At 36.9% G+C, this 20601-nt stretch overlaps 1 protein-coding gene across 6 annotated transcripts in view; it reads left to right on the forward strand.

Annotated features, from left to right (window-relative positions):
- Positions 1 to 20601, forward strand: part of srek1 (splicing regulatory glutamine/lysine-rich protein 1) — a 46537-nt gene that overhangs the window by 10101 nt on the left and 15835 nt on the right. For 4 of the 6 annotated variants that reach the window (XM_052020168.1, XM_052020165.1, XM_052020166.1 and 1 more), the window contains exons 3-8: positions 4640 to 4755; positions 7646 to 7852; positions 9940 to 10118; positions 11496 to 11626; positions 12372 to 12462; positions 19507 to 19635. In XM_052020168.1, coding sequence (XP_051876128.1) covers positions 4640 to 4755; positions 7646 to 7852; positions 9940 to 10118; positions 11496 to 11626; positions 12372 to 12462; positions 19507 to 19635 — 853 coding nt within the window. Of the gene's footprint in view, positions 1 to 4247; positions 4374 to 4639; positions 4756 to 7645; positions 7853 to 9939; positions 10119 to 11495; positions 11627 to 12371; positions 12463 to 19506; positions 19636 to 20601 lie in introns of all 6 variants that reach the window. The other 2 variants (XM_052020171.1, XM_052020170.1) reach the window with 2 other exon arrangements.

Here is a 20601-nt window from a genome sequence, read left to right on the forward strand (position 1 = left end):
GATGACTAGACTGGCGAAGGCAGACCTGTGCACTTGCCTACTGTAGGCATTGTTTGCCATGCCACTAATGCTGCCAACCAAGCAAAGCCTTCACGGGGGGAATAATGACTGGAGACTGCCCGTCGACCTCTTCCAAGATGGATGCCCTGTCTTTTTTTTATTTGTCCCTTGTATGCGTCTTCTCTTTAGGCATTTTAATCCTTTTCTGTTTCTGTACTGTGTTTGTAAATGTTCTCTAACTAAAATGCTGTTTAATAAATCAGTTCCTGATGTGCAGCATGTGTGTGTGTGCTTGTGTGCGTGCATGTGCGTATGTATGTTTATATTGGGAGTCAAATTTTTTTTAAGATGTAGAATTAATTATATTTTGTTTTAAAATGCCAAGATAAATGTATATCAGTGTTACTTAACATTTGCATTTTACCATAATATGTTTGAAACTACAAGAGTTTGTTTTCCACGAACTTAATGTATGGCATTGAAATTTCCAGTTGATTTGAGACATTTCGCTTGTTGGTTCCACAACATTTACTGTGAATGCTGTAGAGAGACCCCTTTTCCTGTATGAGTAAATGATAGCTGTCTGCTTATTTGTATATATTACTGTAAAAACAATGTAACTAAGTTTTATGGATAATATTGAAAACTGGCTATAGCAAAAGAAACCTGTTTTATACTACATGTGCATTTTCCAAACTATTTGAATTCAGTTTTGTTCAATAAGTAAAGGGCTTCAATGCTTTAATAATTGATTTATTTAAAGTGCAGAGTATGCATTTAGCTAAAAATATGAACTTGATTTCTTGCCTGTGTTTCATGCCTTCACAGAAATACTGGCTGTGCTCTCAATTCATTCAAAAATCTGCCAATTTTTTTAAGCTTCTTTCTTTCCACTGTTCCTATTATCAACATTATCGTTGACATAAAACGGAGCATACATCTGGACTAGGAAAATGCGGTGTACTATATGATCTTTATTTCTAAAATAATACTTTCTGCGTGTGGTTTGAGGTATTTTTTCATATCTAAAATCTAGCTGCTTGGTGATATCCTTTTAAAAGTAAGAACTGATGTTTCTCAATATGACACAATGTGTGGAAGAATTTGTCTCGATTGACTAAACTTGTATCTTTTTATTGCAACCTAAGTTTTGGCAGTTTTTCCGTAGTGTGCGCAGTGATTTATGCTGGGGTACAATTTTTTTGGTTGCAACAGCTCTTTGGTGTATTATGAAAAGTCTATACGTGTACCCTGACAACAAGAATAAGTTGGTTAATGAAAGCAAGATACTGGAAACCCTGATCGGTCAAGCAGCATCTGTGAAGAGAGAAACGAAGTTAATGTTTTGCTGGAACCATCAATTCTCTGTACTACTGTGGGAGAATAATACAGTAAATCTGAATTTTATCCATACTGAGAATCCACCCATGTGGTTTTGGACTAGTGACATAATATGGAAATTAAGCTCTAGACCTCCCAAGTCCACAGGACCCTATCAGATTTCAAAGGAATTGTTGCACTGAGCTCCTTGTTAGAGCTCTTTTACTGATTGCTTTTAGAAAGCAGTGGAGTTAGACTGAACTGGTATTAAAAACTATGCTTTGAGCTATTACAATTTAAATGTTAAACTGAAACTTATTAATTTAAATTTCAGTGATGACCATGAAGAACATTTGTGGAGTTAGTTCTTTAATATTACAACTCAAGGCTTATTTTGAATCATTGTAGTTAACTTGGATATATTGTTTACCTACATTTTACCTGCTGTTGCTGCTCAGAATAGTTGCAGTAACCCATAGTGACATGGATAATTTGATATACATGCATAAGAATAGATGAAAAAGGGTGGTAATGTATTCTCTTTCATCCAGACATGGTGCAGCCTTCATGTATCATTCGCCCATTGACTTCCAATCACAGTCAAAAGAATTTTATGAGAAAGGAATAAAAACTTGTATTGTTATGGAAAACCAGGAAATTTCTCCTAAAAGCAAACAGTTTGTAGGTGACTAGTATCCAATGAAAGTGAAACCTTTAGATGTGTTCTGAAAATTTAGTTATCACTATTGTCAAAACAAATGCTTCTCGGAAAGCTTTCTGTTGTCACCTTTATTCAGGACCATAGACCAGAAACATCACGGTGCTTTCTTATTGCATGGAGCCAGGTTCAAGATCCTGAATAGATGAAAGAGGGCCAAGTTGGGATAAGCCAATAAATATGCAGAACATGATTCTAATCTGCCACTTGTGTATCAGTTTCAAATTCTTTTGTGCTGGTGAGATTTGTGGTGATTTCACCCCACTTTGGAAAGGTAGAATTCTTCATTAACATATTTAGATTGGGTTCTTGCAGTGCAGCTGAGTACAATTTAAAATTCACTGTTGCTATATGGGATTCCCGTGAATTGGGAGACCTGGCAGTGAAAAGGAGCTGCAAGTAGGCACTAGTTAAGTGTCTTTACCAACATTCATTGTGAGGCGCTCAAGGAAGCCTTCAGCCTTCTCTCAACCATTTGTCATCGCTGTCAGCTGCCTGCGGTTCTTTTCCTGCACTACCACCTATTCCTCCTCCTACCCAGCTCACTAAACACGGTAGCTCTTCCCGTCAGCTGCAACATCCTGCAGCTTGCTTTCCTTCCTGGTCACTGGTCAGCACATACATTTAGCTGACTATCAGGTGGGAAATAAAATTTTAAAAGTTATAATGAAATCCTGCTGTTAAATTACACAGGATCTCTGCATTCCAGCCTTGAAATTCTGCAGCTCCTACGTAGATTGGGATAGTTCTGTTAGCATTGTTCTAAAAAAAATAGGATTCAGTAATAGATTAATTAAGATTTTGAAGCTTGAAAACAAATGAAATTCAATAGTAATAAGGCTCTTTAGGTTTAGTAATATATGCTGCTAACCTGATAATTTTACTGCAACAGTTCTCTTTGCTAAAAAATTAGGCAGTTATATCTTCTGTGCTTTAGACAAAACAAAATAATGAATTGGTTTATAATAGATATGTATACTTTTGCTATCATTCAGTGCCATTTCTCTTCTTAATCCTTTCCTCCTTCTGTTGACTTCTTTTGCTTATTACTCCTCTCTTTTAAATATTTTGATCTTTTCACTCCCTATCTATCTCCTTTGTTCTCTGTTTCATGTAGATACTTACATGACATTCTCTGACTTGCTTGCTCTCTATTTTCTCATTTCCCTTTTTCCCCTTAATTACCTCTTTACTTTCATTTATTCTCCATCTCATAGTTAATAATGAAAGTTCAGTGTCATAACCTGAGCTGTACACAGCTGAGTAAGTAACAGGCTTGGCTTTTCTGATGCAGAGGATAGTAGAATCGAAGGCGCGTGATGGGGGCAGTAGCGCTGTTGTTAACATACATTTTTATCCTCAGTAAAATGTAGGATCAATTGATAGGACAAAAGCTTTATTTACTTTGCAGCATTTGTGCTGCATATAGTTAATTTAAAAAAGAATTTTCATATGTTTGTAAAAGTTCTTTGTTTAGCTCATATTGATCAAAATTTTTTTTTGTTTTAAGACAGACAAACCCAATTATTCTTCATAATTTGTATGAACTTAATAACCTGATTTTTGTCTAGAGACAGGAGTTGCATATTTAGAAGTAGCTCCCAATCAACAGAGACTTGATTCAGATAATGCCTTGTACCGTTTTCACACTGAGAGTTATTGAGCAGTTACCTTGCAAAGACATGGCAACCACACATCAAAGCCATGCTCCAGAAAATTAGTAAATTTCAGTTATGTAGACCACAGGGTCAGAATGGAAGAAATTCCACCCATTTTGTTGTACATGGACTGAGAAGCTAAGAAAACATTATAAAAAAAAAGTCACACTTCAGTCACCTAAGGGCTGCATGCAGCTTGGAATGCAATTAGTCCATCCCATTTTATAAGCACAGTAACTGATATCCAGTTAACTGTGAAATCATTTGTGCTAATGCACACATGTACTATTTTGACACTCTTATCAGGTAAACAGACAACAAATTTTAGAACTGCAACATATAATGATGATATTCAGGGCAAAATGAGTTACATGAACCATTTGTAATCTCATAAGTAAACAATTATGGTTTCTTGCTGTGAGTGTTTAACTGGTTTTTAATTTTTAAAAAAATCAGTTCTCGGATTTTGGCTATGTGTCATTTTATTGGGGACTAAAAAAAGAATTTTAAAAAATGTTCTTCTTTTCTGTATCTGATGTTCTGTGTGCTAGTAGTGATGCAGCCAACATGAACGGTTGTCGTGTGTAACACAACTTTCGAACACTGAGAGTGATCGCCTGGGGAAAACGTCCATGCTTGATATCGTATGGTACATGACCAATAAGTTTCAAGTACAGGTGACCATAGCTCAAAGTGTTAAATTATTGTCTACATTTTTAATTATTAAAACAATTTTTCCTGTAATATATGGTTGCATACAGTTTTGCACTTTTAATTTTATTACAGAGTAGGTTAAAAGACATCTTTATGTTTGTATGTATTTGGAAGGATCTAGAAGTGAGCTCTCAGATTAGTCAATCTGTGCTATTGAGATGGGGAGCAAAAAAATCTCAATTTTTATTTGATTCCATTATCCTAAGTAATTGTCTTGTTTCTTTCACAGGTAAAATCCCAGATGAATCCAAAGCCTTGCCCCTTTTGGCTCCTGCCACTTCTGTTACAGGACTGATGTCTGGTGCAGGATTGCTCCCAGTACCTACTTCAAACCCTCTGGCTTCCGTGAGTGATATTTTGATACCTAAAGTGTCTTTGAAACTTTTTTAACTTGTATTGCAGTTCGATGGAAGCATAACAAATGTCGGCTATGACACTTGAAATTAACGTAGAAGCTGATTGTCTTCTTTGCAATATTGAATGTTAGACTTGCTATGGGCAGCTTGTGATGGGGAAATTACAGACAGTGAATTCTGGAGACAAAGGGACTGGACCAGTGGCTAGATAGGAGTCCAAAATCTCTCCAGTGCGTGTTCACCACCAGATGCGTCACTACTTCCACTCACCCCACTTTCAGATGTCGCCAATTTCCTCTCTTTTTCCATTTTCCTCTCTTACTTTTAGGGACTTTGTTAAACCACTTACATTCATCCTGTTTTTAAAAAAAAGTTTGTGTTTATATAGCCCCTTTAGCATAGTAAACTTCTTAGAAGTAGTATCAAACAATAATTGATGTTAAGCCTCATAAAATTTACCGGGGCAAATAACCAAAAGCTTGATTAAATAGGTAGACTTCAAAGGGATTCTTAAAGGAGCAAAGAGAGGCAAAGAAAATGTGGAAGGAATTCCAGAGCTTTAAGGCCTTAACATCCAACAGAATAATAGAGTAATTGAATTTAGTGGTATGGAAAAGGTCAGAATTGGAAAAGAACAGTTATCTCGAAGGATCATAGAGTTGGAGGAAATTACAGAGTTAGGGAGAAGCAAGGATACTTTTCAAAACAAGAATGAGAATTTGAGGGTCATGGTGTTATTTAACCTGGTAAGCAACAGCAGATGGAGCAAAGAACAGCAGATATTTGAAACTGAAACAAAGAATGCTGGAAAGTAGGTCAAGCGGCATCAGTGAGGGAGAGAAGCAGAGTCAATGAACCAGGCAAGGGTCCTTCATCAGAAATGGAAAAGTGAGAAGAGAAGTGTTTTTTTAAGTTGCAGAGAGGATGGTAGAGAGAACAGAGGGAATGTCTGTGATAGAATCTAGACCAAAGTTGTCAAGGTCATCAGAGTGCACCTCATCTTCTCACTTTTCCATCAATTTCTCTCTGTCTGAATGGTGAGTGAACAAAAAATAGTGCCAACTTGGTTAAAAGCAGTGGATAACTTCAAATTTGCAGAAGGTAGAATGAGAAGGCTGGTTAGGAATACAATAGCAGCAACACATTTCACTTATATAACACTTCAAGGTAGCAAAATGTCCCAAGATACTTTAAAGAAATGTTATCAAAAATTAGTTGATATTGAGCCACAGAAAGAAATAATAGGACATGACCAAAAGCTTGGTTAAAGAGATGGAATTTAAAGAGGATCTTAAAAGGGAAAAGAGCTGTAAAAAGATGGCAAGGTTGAGGGAGGGAGTTCCAGAGCCTTAGGGACTTGACCACAAAAGCCATGGATACCAAGGGTAGATGGAGACACAAGAGACTGCAGATGATGGAATCTGGAGCAACACACAAAATGCTGGAGGAAGTCAGCAGGTCAGGTGGCACCTATGAACAGTCCACGTTTCGGGTTGAGACCCTTCATCTGGACTGGAACGAAAGAAGGGAGATAGCTAGTACAAAAAGGTGGAGGGAAGGTGTGGAGCAAGATCTGGTAGGTGACAGGTGGATCCAGGTGAAGGGGGTGATAGGCAGATGAGGGAGGGGGAAAGAGTGGGAATGTTGTCAGAAGCTGTGTAATAGGTGGAAGTGACAAAGGGCTGATGATGATGGAATCTAATAGGAGAGGATGGTGAAATAAAGGGAGGGAGATGGGGAGGGGAACTAATGGGAGGAATGTGTGGATGATTGGCAGTGTGAGAGGGTGGAGGAGGGGAAAGGCATAGGGCGATTTACAAGAGACTCCAGATGCTGGAATCTGGAGCAACATACAAAGAGATGGATTATGTTTTGGGGTGATGAATTGGCAGAATATGAGGAACGCATATATCTGGGCTTTGTAAACATAGAACAGTATAGCACAGGAGCAGGCCCTTCTGCCCAGAGCGTTGTGCTGAACTAATTAAACTAATGACGTCTAATTCCTTTTGCCTGCACGTGGTCCATATGCCTCCATTCTCTGCATGTTCATGTGCCTATCTGAGAGCCCCTTAAATGCCTCTATTTGCCTCCACCACCACCCCTGGCAGCACATTCCGGGCACCCACCACTCTCTGTAAAACAAAACACATGCCCCACACGTCTCCTTTGAACTTTCCCCCTCTCACCTTAAACGCATGCCCTCTAGTAATATACATTTCGACTCTGGGAAAAAGATACCAGCTGTCGACTCTATGTATGCCCCTCAGCTTCCATCAGTCTGGAGAAAACAACCCTAGTTTGCTCTATCTCTCCTTATAGTACATGCCCTCTAATCTGGGCAGCATCCTGGTAAACCTCTTCTGCACTCTTTCCATAGTCTCCACATCCTTCCTATAATGGGGCGACCTGAAGGAAACTGCAGAAAGTTCTAGAGATAAGGAGGGACACAACCATGGAAGTAGCTGAAAGCAAGGATGAAAATTTTAAAATTGGGCTGCTGCTCAGCCTGGGGCTATTGTGAGTCAGTAAGCATAAGACTGATGGGTAAGCAGGTGCAGAAGGGTTTTGGAAAACCTCAAACTCACAGTGTGACGAACTGTGGAGGCTGGTTTGGAGTGCATTGGCGTGGTCAATTCAAATTTTAAATGCATGACCGAGGGTTTCAACAGCAGATGAACTGCCGCGGCACTAGTGTTGGATAATTTACAGAGATGGAAGTTGCAACAAGTTCCTTGTAAAACTTGGTGTCCGTTTTCACATGAAAATGTTAGGTACATGTAGCAAGATTTGAAAGAAAATAATTATCTTTTAAAAGGTTAGCCACAGTTTTGTTTTGAAAAAAAGCTGCTGAATAATTCTCTTTTTCTATTTGATAGATTACTGCAGTCGAAGCAACCGCAAGTGCAATGGGGACTGTTGTTGGTTCTGTCCCTATTACTACACTGGGAGCACTACAAGCTGGACTCGATCCTTCCCTAACAGCATTAGGAATAAGCTCTCAACCTCCAACGATGGGCAATGTCGATCCTTCCAAGATTGAAGAAATTAGAAGAACCATTTATGTTGGAAACCTGAATTCACAGGTAATTTATTATGTTGGTAAAACTTTCAAACTATTGAGTTCTTTTCTTCCTTTTATATTATTCTGTTACTGGAATAAATAAATGTGTTTAATTGTTTTGAATTTTGACAGGTAGATTAAAGTTCTGGTAACATTGAACTGTAGAAAGTGATAACGTCCCTATGGTTTTGTTTTGTGATGTAAATATGGAGATAGATCTCAACCGCATGCATATGGAAGGTAACTTCCCACTTAGGAGTGATGTGATTGAAGTTTGCATGTTCATGATGAATTGAAGAAAAACAAGAACGAAATTTTGTGGAGCACCTTAAGTTATCTTTTAGAGTTGAGGACAAACAGTTTGAAATGATGAGTTCTGTGGGAAATTCAAAGTGAATCCATAAAACAGTGCAGGCACGGTAGTGTAGCGTTTAGCATAACGCTTTACAGTGCCAGCGACCCGGGTTCAAATCCGGCCACTGTCTGTAAGGAGATTGTACATTCTCCCCGTGTCTGTGTGGGTTTCCTCCGGGTGCTCTGGTTTCCTCCCACATTCCAAAGACCGGTTAGGAAGTTGTGGGCATGCTATGTTGGCGCCGGAAGCGTGGTGACGCTTGCGGGCTTCCCCCAGAATACTCTGCGCAAAGATGCATTTTACTGTGTGTTTTGATGTACGTGTGACTAATAAATATAAAAAAAACAAGATTTCTGTTCAGATTGAAGCTTGAGGAATAATGTACTCATTAACCATATTAAAAACCATGGAAAATTAAAAGAAATGGAAACATGGCTAGGCATATAAAGTATCTGAGGCTATGATTGGAAATCTCAAGAAATATACTGACAAAAAATTCTGCTATTAAGAAAAAGATTTGGGATGCATTTCTAGAGGATAGAATAACAACATTGAGAAATTACATTGTGTTTTTATCGAACTTTGGTCAGATGGTATTTGGTGTAGCCAAGAGGTAATATCTGTCAGGGAAGATTGAACTCTTGGACTCTTTTCTACGTCCCCAAAACCCTCTTTACCCAGATGCTGATTTTATATGGATTAAGTGGTTTTATTATTCCATCAAGATGTACCACTTTACAGAAAGAAAAATTATTTAAATGTATTAAAATTTATTGGGAAAATACACATCTGTTCAGCTAGTTTCAGCTCATATTGTCTCCAGCACAATTTTATTGCAGTCCTTTTATGTAATAATTACACACGTCAGAAATGCATTTTTCTTGTTCCTGATGCCAAATTGTTTATGTGTATGGTAACACCGTTCATCCTCATGGAACGCTAATTTTTTGCTGGGATGAGTAATCTTTTTTTAGCAATGCAATCTTCCACAAACTCTATGATCCCCTGGATCCCTGTGCATCCTACTTTGTTCTTTTATTTCTTCTCTGCATCTGTCTGACCTACAAGCTGAATCTTATTAAAGTGCTTGTTTGAACCCCATTTCTTGCTCCAAGCTTTTGGTCACTTTTCCTCATTCTTTAGTTTGGTATCTATTTTAAAATTATTCTCTGAGCAGCACTTCGGGGCATTTTTTGATATTAGAGGTACAATATGAATGTAAGTTTTTTTTCTAAATGTGGGTTGTTTATATTTATATCTTAAGCCTATCAATCCTTCATTTTCTTGGATCCTCGTGGGTGACAAAGTACTTCAGTTCAACTGTGAATGTTATAAAGTTGTTGGATATAGAAATTAAGGCAAATTAAATAAACAATATCTCTGTAAGCTTTGGGAATAAAATATCAAAAGCTTACAACTAGAAGAATCAAAAATTAATTTAGTTTTAGAATCATTAGAATGTATGTCACAAAAAGGCCTCTTTCAACGTATGACATTAACTTCCTGGACGCTCTTTCCTCTCTTTTCAGTTATGAATTATTCTTTTTTATTCTCTTAAAGATCTGGTTATTCAGTTGGACAGCTTCAGCGGCAGAGTCAAGGGTTGCATCACTTTGTATATCACTTGCCATCCATTGTACAGTTGACCAATGCTTCATTTTGGTATTGAAAGATTGCTGAATAATGTATTACGATGGGATCCTCATCCTCTTGTAACAATGATATTAATTGTGTTCTTTTAATTTTCTTTAAAGACAACAACAGCAGACCAGCTACTAGAATTTTTCAGCCAAGTGGGTGAGGTGAAATTTGTACGTATGGCAGGAGATGAGACACAGCCAACCCGATTTGCCTTTGTGGAATTTGCTGAGCAGTCTTCAGTTCTACGAGCCTTAGCCTTCAATGGAGCCATGTTTGGGGACAGACCATTAAAGTAGGTTTTTATTTGTTTAGAAATTGGGCATAACAGGAAGGGCTTTGCCAAAGTTGAATTTTACCCCAGAATCTCCAGGAAAATATTTGTAAACTTTTGGATAGATATAGCAGTAGTGGGATTCACCTGGATATAATTTCACGAAGTTCTTTCCCTTTGGTTGATTTATGAGTTGTTGTTTATATACTGCTTTCTAATTTGCAAAGAAAAAATTGGAACTACATCATCAACAGAAAGTTATCTTGAATTGTAATGACCGTTAATACGTCAGAAAATCTCATTGCCATTTGGGGACAGCACAATCCCACGGCTGCAATTGAGATAAATGAATCTGCTTTAGATTTTCTTGGTTGATGCATCAGTGTTAGGCAAGGCAGTGGGTAAAATTACTATTCATTTTCCAATGTTGGTGCATTAATATACACCTGAACTGGCAAACTAAATGTTGATTTAACATTTTCCATTAAAGATTTCATTGATGTACGTACAGCACTCTTTTGGTCTTACACCAGTTTACAACGTGTCATTGGACTTGATCTATAACATAAAGTGGAAGAGTCTGGATGGGAAACCCTTGCCCAGGATCCTGTAGCACTAACATTATTTCTCTAGACTATCCATTATTTCTCATGTCAAACCAGGTTTTCCACTGAGTTGATAGAGATTACCCTGCAGTTTTGGCAAGTGAACTGCAGGGCATTGTTGTTTAATCTTTGATGTAAACTACAAATTAAACTCTCATTAATCTATCTTCAAAAATGTAACACTGAATATCCTGTGCGAAAACAAGTTTTGAATATAACATATTTGTTCTATTGTACAAGCACTCAAAAGTGCACTGGATCAAAGGTGACTAATTTGCTTAGGTGAGTCAAGTCATTTGGCCAACTAGTTGTCTTGTGCTTAAAAACTGGGGCAGAGGTACATATACCACTGTAGGCCTGGCTACCCAACCCTTCAGAAAATTTTGGCTGCATTATATTTTGGCTTTAGCTCTGTCTAAGTAAATATTTCCAGCCTTTTATAACAGTTATGTGCTCAGTGCACATTGTGAATTGACTTGAGGATTCTAGACTGGGCAATCAATTGTATCCCTGGGTGCATTTTCAATTTGCCCATATAAATGACTTTGTTGCACGTTGCCAGTACATCCAAAATGAAAGTTAGTTCTCACTCTTTATAGGTTTTGGTGAAAGGTAAGGAGCCCTGTGTTGAATCAGAAAATATCTGCAAAATGTTGATATGTTCTTTATTAAGAATTAACAAATTTTCATCTATTTATAACTAATTGTCATAATTTTTTTTCAGTAAGAACTTTTTAAGTAAGTCTACGTATGTTTGTATTTTAATGCAGTTATTTGTATATTTGTCATTCAGAATCAATCATTCTAATAATGCGATCGTGAAGCCTCCAGAGATGACACCACAGGCTGCTGCTAAAGAGCTTGAAGAAGTGATGAAGAGAGTGAGAGAAGCCCAGTCCTTTATATCAGCAGTTATTGAACCAGGTAAAATAAATTTGAATGTAAAGAAGTAAATCTAAGATCTTCATGCTAGGGACATGAAATTAAACTTTCTATCCACAGTCACTATTTAGCTGAATGTTTATTTACATTCAAAGATTGTTTAGTATTTTAGAGCTACAGATCATACTTACATATAATACAGCTACATAACTGTATTCATGTTAAATTGAATATATAATTTTCACATCTTTCTGATTCCTTACCTATTCCTTTAGAAAAACAAAACTATAGTCCCCTTTTGGTGTTTTTCAATTAGAACGTCCTTGGGGTAAAAGTGACAATAGAACATATAAAGTCAGATGATTATGAATAGTCTCTTGAACATGTTGTCCGGCATTTAGTCATTTTTACTTCTGTAAAGTTTTTCAGATATTTTATCAGTTTTATTTATTGAGAAAAAATATTGAACAAAGTCCAGTCACAATCAAACACTGACAGTATAATTCTTCATGTTTTTTTCTTTTTCAGCAATGGTATAAGTTTGCTATTCAGGGGTCAGTATAAATAAAAACAAATATGGTGCCCTGGTTTATAAAGTAATTACAATTGACAACTGTATTAAGTACAGTACAGTACCATGACATTTTATTAAAAGTATTACTCTACATTTTGTTTTGCACATTTCAGTGAGATAGATATTTATAATTTTCCAGTCACTTAAGTGTGTCACTTTGCTCCAGATTCTGTATGACTGGGTACCACTCACTTCTAAATTTCCTTATTCAAGTGGCGGAAAAAGAAGGTGCTGAAACAAACAGAAGATCCCGATCCTATTCCCGATCACGAAAGAAAAGATCTCGCTCCAGTTCAAAACAAAGGTAGGGTACTAAAACAAGTATACTTCAGATCTCGCTGTGTAAACTCTGAAGGATTTCATATTTCATTAGGTATTTTGTGACCTGCATGAAAACAGGTTTGCTAAAGACAGAAATCCACTGTTAAACTGGTAGTTCCTAAAACTTTTAAAATGAAAGATGAAAACCACGTTTGATTTCTTTATGATAGTCCCATCGTCAACTCTCTCTCTCTCTCTCTCTCTCTCTCTCTCTCGTCACATCTTCCACAGTCCATATTTTGTAAAGTCAACTGCTTCTCATTTTATAGTTATGATAAAATACAGGACGGCAACATTTTATTGTAATTCTTGATGTGCACTATATTAACATGTGTAAAATGGGACATGCATAAAATTTGCCATTCTTAGGGCACTTAAAGGTGATACAAAAACAAATAAATGAAATTTACAATTATTGCATTTGCAATGCTGGTTTTGAGACTCGATTATACAAAAGCAAAGATATACTCTGGCACAGTTTTATTATAAAAAAAACACAGCCAACATTGAGGGGAGTCAACTTTTGTTGACATTGCTTAATATAATTCCTCTTGTTAAACCCTTGACATGGTGTTGACTTTAGTTTTAGTTTAGTAAAGCATTTGTAATTATGTGATAAGATTCAGCTCAAATGCTTATTGACCTCTTTTATGGCGCCTTTCTCATGATCAGCATCCAGGAGTTGAAAGGACACTGATCAGCACTGAACAAAATGATGCTGACCACTGACCTAATAGTCTTCTGGTGAATTTAGAGTTGTGGAATAGGTGGGCTTTACGGACTTCAAAAATATGTTTAAAATCATTATCAGGTAACAGTGTTTACAACATTTTTCTTAACATTGATGAGCTGGATAAACCCTAAATCAGCTGCTGTTCAATTTAATCAGATCTTTTTGTAGTTGAGCTCAAACATTCAGATCCATCATTCATTCTTAATACTTACTTCAATATGTTGATTTATTCTGAGGAAGAATGGTTATGTGATGGATTGAAAGAAGACCATTCATCCCATCGAGTATGTGCCGCCTGCTGATAGTGAAATTCTATCTGACGCATTTCCTCACCCTTTTCCCTATTGTCCTGTAAATTATTTTCCCTCAGATACCTGTCCAAAATCCATTTGTAAGCCCCAATTTGAAATCCACCTTCATAGGCAGTGAGTTCTAGATCATAATTATGCTAATAAAAATAATTTTCCTTAAATCCCCCTCTATTGCCCAAAATTTTTAATCGATGTCCTGAAACTATGTGTTAATGGGAATTACTTTCCTCTGTTTAGCCGATCAAAACCATTCATGATCTTGTACATCTCCAATAAAACTTTCAATCTTCTTTGCCTCAATGAGAATAACCCTGACTTCTAACTTGTAGTTGAAAGCCCTCATCCCTGGAACAATTCTAGAAAAGGCATTGAATTAAAACATATACATTACTACACTTTTCAATAAATCCAGATTAAATACTGCTAATTGATCATATTTTAAGCATATTAAAAATGTTTTGTATTATTTTGATTGTACTCGTTGCTTGTTTCTGTGGGTTGATTAGTTTGTATAGGGAATCACTGGGTAAGGTCTAAAGCAAGCAAAGCACTAAGCTAGGTGGAATAAGATTAGGAAATGGCGTAACTGAAACTCACTAGTCCCTGGCTACCGTTTAGCAATATGTTATGAATGCTGTTTCCTACGATATAGTACTTGCCTTTGTACCAGTTGGAACAAATAAATTCCCTTCTGAAAACTGCTTTGATAAATTTCACAACTGCCTTCCATAATCATTTTGTTTTTTATTATCATTTCAGTAGACTTTTTAATATTTGTGGCAGTAGACTTTTTAATATTTGTGGCAATAAAGAAAAGTTCCTTCCTAGTCCCTGAACAAAGCTCAGATATATTTAATGAATACTGCCTAATATTTTTAATTGACTGTTCTGTGATGAACCCTGAATGAAGGTTTGCATTAACAAAATAAAAGAGTTAAAAATCTGTTTTATGCAGCATACCTCTAATTGGTAAATAATAAATTAGCCTGCCATTTTGTGGTATTTTCTTTCCCCTAACTGCAGCTGGAAGTAACTTGCTGAAACATGATACTCAGTGAGTACGATGGCGTTATGCAGGCTACCTCCATGAACTCAGAATGGCTGATCTGATGATACATGTGAGAGAAATTACAGGTTGTTGCTTGTCTTTTTTTTCAAGATCTTGAATTAGCCACAGTAAGCGTGACATAACTGAACTGTTTGACACTTACTTCCAGGTTCCTTTGATAGTAATTTTAGTGGCTAAGCTTTTAAAATGGGCTTAAAATAACAAAGAAATTGAGAGAGATTGTAGGAGAATCTGATGTAAGTAGGTAAAATAAATGAAAAATACGTTTGTAAATATTTTTGAACAGCTAATGAAGCAGTTACAGTGGCAAGCTATTGAATATGGAATTTGTCCCAGACAATTATTACTATTGATTGAATTTTATGGGAATAAGTATGAAAGAAGGTGATCAAATGTTCATGAAATGTGATGATTCCTTTGCTGCAAGAATCTGTCTTTTGTAGTGGGTTGGCTATATTTGAAAGGTAGGAATGAGGGTTTAATGGAAATTGTAGAGCTTTCTTAATAACATCTAACATAAGTTTTTTTTAAGCCATTACTGAGTGACTAGTTGAGTGATGACTACAGTGTAATCCATAGTTAAGGTTGTGAATTTTCTCTAGACAGGTAATATTTTTGGTGAAAATGGTTCCTCTGTTTGTGTTTATCTGTCTCTGGTTTCCTATGAATTTGATGAGTCAATAGTTTCCTGTGCTAAGAGGATTCTATATTTCCCTAGCATTAAGGGTTAAATATATCACTTGTACATTGCATATGCACTACCAATAACTGGGATAAATTCCATTTTCAGTGACTTACTAACATTTATTTGCTCGTATGATATAAAATGTGAAATAAGGAAAAAATTACTTGTATATCACTTTACTTTGTTTCTTGATTGTTGTAAATCTAGATACTGCCAGTAGCTTTATGTGAAACCAATTTTATCTCTTCAGTTTTCAGTTGCGATTTTGAAAATCCTGTTTATTTGGATTAAGATTAGGAATTTTAAGGGACGTCAAAATGTAAAGTGTTTTGATTATTATGGAAAAGCAACTGTCTTCTTGTTTGATCATTTAGCTGTTCCTTAAATTAATCTAGTATCCCTTTTCTCAACCATCCTCCCTGACAACCCATTCAACTGTTTGACCAGTGTCTGTGTAAAAAATGTTTTCTGTATAGTTGTTCAATTCTGTCCAAAGCTTACTTCGTAAACCTGAACTGAGGATTTCTTGATCTACAGTACCAAAATATTGATAGGTACTTTCTTGCTATTTGTTCTTGAGATGTAGGTAACATTGTCAGGGCAATGTTTATTGCCTGTCTTTAGTTGCAGTAAGAATCGAGGCCTAATGTAAGACTGAAGTCATATGGGGCATTCCATGAAGGTCTGGCAAATTTCGATCTCTGAAAGGCACTAGAGAACAAATTGGATTTTTAAGTGATTTTTGCTACTTTGTGGAATTGGACCTTTGAAACCATATCGGGTTTGTTCTGAAACATTTCTTGGAGCTGAAGGGCTGTGACTTACCATGACATTTGTCAGAACCCACATTTCCTTTGCATTTTCCTCAGAGACCAAAGTGAGATCAAAATGCATTTATTACTCTGGCAATGGTCACATCTGGAGCGCAGGGTACACTTCTGGTCACCACAACTTATATACAACTTCCAAAGGATTTTAATTCAATTTGTTCAGCAATGTAACCAGGAGCTGTATTTACATTTTTCCCTTTTGATACTTTTTAGATATGGTGAGAAACAAGTCGAGTAGCACCCATGATTTATTTCAATTTCTCCATGACGAATTTTACTGTACCATGAGGGTTGACTAGTAATACTTGTAGTTTATCAACTACACGAATCAAAGTTGCTCTGCAGTTATTATAACAGTATAAGAAAATTATTTTATTTACACTTGTGTTAAGTCATGGGCCTTGTGGACACAATTGTTCAGAGAGTATAACCCAATCTATGAAACTCGTAGCAGGAAAAAAATTAGCGTTTTCACTAGGAGACTGTGGACAAGGCCATCTCTGCCCTAACCCATCTTTGTGTGAGCTTGGATGCAAATGTTACCAGTCCATTTGAATGTTAATGTCCTCACAGCAGAGCCTATCCTCCAGTCACCTTGGGCCCATTCCCACAAGGCTAAGACTTTGCTCTGTAGCAACTATGTGGCAGCTGATGTCACAGACCAGTCACTTCAGCTTCTCATTGTGGAACCTTGCTGTTCTTCAATTGGCATATGGTCTCCACGCCCAGGGTCTGCTGAAATTGTAACAATGACAAAACTTGTATGGAGTTTGATTATTTAAGGAGCAAGGCATAGTTAATACTAAATAATGCTAATATTAGTAACTAGAAAATTGAGATCTTCACCAATGTGATCATTCTGAAGATATTCTGTTTATAAAAGTAATCTTCAGAAATAAATTTGTTTTTAAAAATGACACACAAGAAATTAGCACTATTGTGTGTCAGTTCTGCCCTGGAAAACTTATTGCCACAGTTCTGAAGATGTTCACTAAACTTGATAATGAACCGTAATATACTTATTCCTCTGAGACCATATTCACATTTATTTATTGACTAATGAGCTTAGTAAATTAAAACCTGGACTCATTTCAATCAAAGCAATATAATTCCTACTATTAAAAGCAGATTTTATTTAAGAAATTGCTTGTATCACAAATATGACAAAATTTGCAGTTTGCAAATGTGCCCAGATGCACAAAACCTTTTAAGTCTGTCCAAAACTTGAAGGATACAAAAATTGCCTAATTTGCATTAACAAAATGTACTTTCCATTTAGCTTCTAAACGTTTAAAATTTAAAATAATTTTTGCCAATCAGTAAATGCATTTAAATTTGCAACCTTTTGGAAAAAGGCATCATTTTTAATGGTGTGATTTGAGTCCACATCTTAAGACTACTTGTGATTTTTAAATCTGCCACATTTTTAGTTCTCAAATTTCTGAGGTTAAATATTGCAAGTCTTCATTCCTATCATGAAGCCCTCCACCTGCTCTGTCAACTTTAAATGCAGATCCAACTGTTTGTTTTCATGTGCATTATGATGTGGGTAACCTGATATACATTTGAGATTTCCCCAGTCTATGCTTCCTTTAAGTAGGTGAGGCTATGGTGCAGGCAGGGAGTCTCTCCAAATCTATTTGACTTTTTTTTTGTAAGAAACTGGTTCCTTTTTAAAATTCTAGCAGTACTTTAAGTGCATTTTGCTACTTCATTGCATCAAAATGATATTTTTTTTTACAATCCATCTCATGATATTTGATTATGATAGAAATGATAAGTTATACAATCCTTTTATTGCTGCAGCGTTCGATCTCGGTAATAAATCTTCCTTATGCAGGGAATGCTATGCTGATCTTGAGATGAGCTTCCAACCTCACGTCTGCTCCTTCGCTTGAACCACCCGCCCCCCCCCCCCCACATCTTTAACATCACATGATTCAGCCCCTGCCTCACATCATTTGCTTCTGAAATACTCAAGTGTTACCCATTATATTTGACTCTCCTGTGGCCAGTCAACTGCTTTCCACCCAACATAGCCCTTGAGCACAAATTGTGTGCTTGCTGATCTAGATTAGGTCCCAATCCAGTGACGCCTTGCTTTCAATATTCTCATCCTTGTCTTCAAATCATGGCCTCCCTTTCTCCATAACCACTTACGCTACACAAACTTCCAAGATACTCTGTACACTTCTAATTCATGTCTGTTTTATGTGTCTGATTTTCACTGCTCTTCTGTTGGTATCTATAGCTTAAGGTGCCTATGCAGCAAACTCTAAAAGTCCTTCCCTAAACCTTTTGCTCTCCTGTATCTCTCCTCCATTTAAATGCTCTTTAAAATCTTTTTGTTCACTTGTCCAAATATCTCCTTGTATGGCTTGACATCAGATTTTATTTGATAACACTCCTGTGACGTACTTTGGGTTGTTTGATTACATTAAATTCACTCTATGAATTCAAGTTATTATTGTAATTATTGTCAAATGCTTGCTGGATTTGCACTTTGTCCCATCAATTTTTCAGGATTTTCCTTTAGTACTCATTAAATCCAGTCCCAGTTCATCAAATGACTGTTCTGTCTGTATGTGTAGATAAGAATTATTAGCATTATGCTTATTAAGCTTTTGCTGAGAGTTTGTAGGTAAACAAGGCCTCCAAACATTTACTAAGTGTGAATTTAACATTCAGAAATTTGTCCTGGATCTCATTGTATGCTATTAGACAGTCCACTTTGCTTTCACTCTGGATGACGCTAATTTGCACTCACCAGTAGAGTATCTATTTGTGTTTCCATTCTTCAGTGTGTGAGTCTAAAATTGAGTGTCAGTGCGTATTCAGTAGTGGGGAGGGCACGACAGCCAATTCCAATCCTAACTATCCTTATCCAATATCTAAAGGTGCATTTTCTAACAGGATTTATTTATATCAGTTGGGAGCCAGATCTATGGCTGATAGTTCCTCTTTTCAGTCCAGAGGTTAGGGGGTTTGTTGTAACACTAATGGTTGAAATATTAAGTCCGTAGTCAGCATAATTTAGTGGATGTCTGTATGCCATATATTGGACATCAATTTCAGGTAACTGGGTGTGTTGACGCACCATACCATTGTATTGTTCTGAGTTGAGGGGTGAAGGGAGTTGATTTCATTATAGCTGTCTGTTTCATGATAGCTAAAATGCTAATGATTACTGAACTTCATTGTTTTAATCTTAATATACCAGATTTTTAAAAACCTGGTATATTCAGATTAAAGTAGTTAACTAAAAGAAAAATAATACTTTGTTTTATTTTGAAGTGATTATGTCTAATTGTTAACATTTCTTTTATTTGTACATATTTTTGAGCCTCCTCATAGTCATGTTGTCACAAACTGTTCTTTATTCCTGACTTAATTCTTCAGACACTCCAGGAGTAGATCACAACATAGATCTCCCTCAAGGCACAAAGACAGGCGTGATTCTAAGAGTCCTCAAGCAAAGCGTTCAAGATCAAAAGATAGGCGAAGATCAAAAAGTCCTTCCCAATCAAGGTAAAGTTTTAATATGTTTTAAGGTTTAAATAGTCAAAATTTCATCTTGTTCTTTCCTGGGCTATATATTGATATTCTTGGGTTTACTTCCCTAACAGAGCCTGAAAAAAAATGCTACTGACAGGCTGTTAGCAAGACAGCTCAGTGAACAGGTTGAGGGATTAAAAGATATAGATGCAAGGTGCTGATCCAAAATGTCGACCATCCCTTCGTCTCCACAGATGCTGTTTGATCCACCGAGTTCTTCCAGCAGTTTATTCTTTTGCTCCAGACTCCAGCATCCTGTATGGGACTTTAACCAAAGCCAAAGAGGATGGGTTACACCCGAACCAGAAGGGGGCCAATATCCTTGCGGCTAGGTTTGCTAGGGTAGTTCGGGAGGGTTTAAATTAGTTTGTGAGGGGGAAGGGAACCGGAGGAGTAGGTCAGAGGAAGAAGGGGATGGGGAAAAGTTAGATCAAACAGGTAGAGAGGCTTTGGGGAAGGAGAAGCAGAATACAGGCTATAAAAGTAGTAAGGTAGATGGACTGAAGTGTGTTTACTTAAATGCAAGAAGTGTCAGGAATAAGGGAGATGAACTGAGGGCTTGGATAAGTACGGGGGACTATGATATTGTGGCTATTACTGAGACGTGGCTGTCGTCAGGGCAGGAGTGGATATTGAATATTCCTGGTTTTCGGTGTTTTAATAGGGATAGGGAAGGGAGGAGAAGAGGAGGAGGGGTGGCAATACTGGTCAGGGACACTGTTACGGCTATGGAAAGGCTGAATGTTGTAGAAGGATCATCTCTAGAGTCTGTATGGGTGGAAGTAAGGAACAAGAAAGGAGCAGTTACTCTAGTAGGAGTATTCTATGGGCCCCCCCGGTAGCGGTAGAGATATAGAGGAGCAGATTGGCAGCCAGTGTTTGGAGAGAAGCAAAAATAACAGTGTTGTTATAATGGGAGACTTCAACTTCCCAAATATA

Source organism: Pristis pectinata, chromosome 7 (assembly GCF_009764475.1).
Source record: "Pristis pectinata isolate sPriPec2 chromosome 7, sPriPec2.1.pri, whole genome shotgun sequence".
Classification (NCBI taxonomy): Eukaryota; Metazoa; Chordata; class Chondrichthyes; order Rhinopristiformes; family Pristidae; genus Pristis; species Pristis pectinata.